This window comes from Buceros rhinoceros, unplaced genomic scaffold (assembly GCF_000710305.1).
Source record: "Buceros rhinoceros silvestris isolate BGI_N320 unplaced genomic scaffold, ASM71030v1 scaffold38500, whole genome shotgun sequence".
Taxonomy (NCBI): domain Eukaryota; kingdom Metazoa; phylum Chordata; class Aves; order Bucerotiformes; family Bucerotidae; genus Buceros; species Buceros rhinoceros.
The window spans coordinates 8,943-10,705 of NW_010390825.1; the positions used below are offsets into that span (position 1 = coordinate 8,943).

Below are 1,763 nucleotides of genomic sequence, written 5' to 3' on the forward strand. Positions count from 1 at the left end.
CGGGGGACAGCTGCTCAGCCATGTGGATGGCCTGGAAAGAAGAGGTGGCTCTGAGTGTCAGGGGGAGGTGGGTTGTTCCCCAGCCTCTAACCTACCCTGTCTCTGCTTCGCTCTCCCTGCCCTCTGCAAATCCTCTGCCTCCTAGCACATGGGTCCCTGCAGGGTGGGATATAGAGAGGCTGGGGGTACTATGGCAGCTGCTTTCCCTCCTCCAGCGTCAGCCAGCTGGGGCTGATCCAGCACAGCCATGCAGGCTCCACTCAGCCCTTTGCTCTCCTATCCCCAACTCCTCTCCCTTGCTCCTCAGCATGAGTGAGCAGCAGCTCCTTCCCTGCCAGCCCCCACAGCCCTCCTGTCAGCATCTGGTCACGCACTTACCCCTAGCCCCTCTCCTCCCCTGCTGGGGTAAACCCAGGGGACTTGTCTCCCGCTGACGTTGTGCTTCTGGCTGCCCGGGACCAACCTTGGGCCCACAAGTCATGGTGAGCAGGGCCAAACCTGTTGTTGTACTGGAGCGTGAAATGTTGCTACGTGACACTGCAGTTCTCCAGGGCCGCTCTGGGGCATGGCTCCTGTAACTCCTTGTTTCCTGGTCCCTGGGCAGCTCCATCCCCTTTCACTCCTGCTCTGAGTGTGTTTCCCAGCTGTGCCAGCACAGGGACTTGATCCCTCCAGGGTGTGCCTGCCAGCCTCAGCTGCTCCCTGACAAAAATGCTTACTGACATGGAATGTGCAAAGGAAGTAAGTGCGGGAGGCCACTATGATCCTTACTTTGCACCCCAGCTATGGACTTCACCTCCAACAGCTTGATTTAATCCAAAGGTTTGCATCCTTCAGGTACTTATTCCTTCTGCAGTAAGGGAGACTGTGCACCCATCTAGCACAGCTGCGACACGTCCTGGGGACTCTGCTGTTACAATGCTGCAGCCTGAGGACAGGTTTAGCTGGGGGCTCCTGACCCTGTGTGGAGTTTCTCTCTGCTGGTGGAGCCCAGCCCAGCTGGTACGCCATGGCTCCCTGTCAATGTGCCTTTGTCTGGCTGCCGAGCTATTTGAGGAAAGTGGAGACAGCTTTTGTGTTTCTATCTCCCGTCAGAGGTATTTATAGCCTGCCGCTGACTAGCGCTGCCAAGCGTGCTGGCAGCTGGACCTCGCTCCCTCGGGGTGCTGCCACCGGCTGTGGGCCCTGCTCCTCCTTCTCCCTTCCACTGCTGCTGGCAAGCGAAGGTGGGGGTCTCGCTGTGGGCACCCTCCACCTGTTCTCATCCTCGAGCTGCTTGGTGCTAGCCAGGAGTGGGAGAAAGGGGACGAGGCATCTGCTGGCACAGCACTTGGTTTGGGTTTGGGCTTGGGAAAGGCTGATTACGCTTTTTTCTGTCTGTGATCACTTGTGTCCTAAACAGACAAGAGAGCTGCAGGGCTTTGGCCTGGAGCATTGGCAGGAGAGAAGGGTTTTGCCATTTCCAGGAGCGGATCTCCCCACCAGACTCGGGTTTGCCCCACTGCCATTGCTGGGGACACAGCTGTGCCCCACATCTTCCCACGGGTGGGGCTGTGCACGCAGAGATGGGGATATCTTTGTGCATTTCACCTGTCCGTGAGTTGCCTTTTCCAAAAGCCCAGCTGCCTGCCTCCCTTCACCCGCGGGCTCCTCTGCGGCAAAGCCTCCAGCGGCCAGGGACGGGTCGCTGTGCCGGAGCCGTGCCATCAGCCGTGGCAGGGGGATGCCCCTTGAACCGAGCCGCAGGCCTGCCTCCCCGCTAC

General features: G+C 59.3%; 1 protein-coding gene across 1 annotated transcript in view; it reads right to left on the minus strand.

Moving 5' to 3' along the window:
* Positions 1-1,011, minus strand: part of TCTEX1D4 (Tctex1 domain containing 4) — a 2,519-nt gene extending 1,508 nt beyond the window's left edge. The window contains exons 1-2 of the mRNA XM_010139278.1: positions 960-1,011; positions 23-50 (exon numbers count right to left, since the gene is read on the minus strand). Coding sequence (XP_010137580.1) covers positions 23-50; positions 960-1,011 — 80 coding nt within the window. The remainder of the gene's footprint in view (positions 1-22; positions 51-959) is intronic.
* Positions 1,012-1,763: the final 752 nt, after the last annotated feature.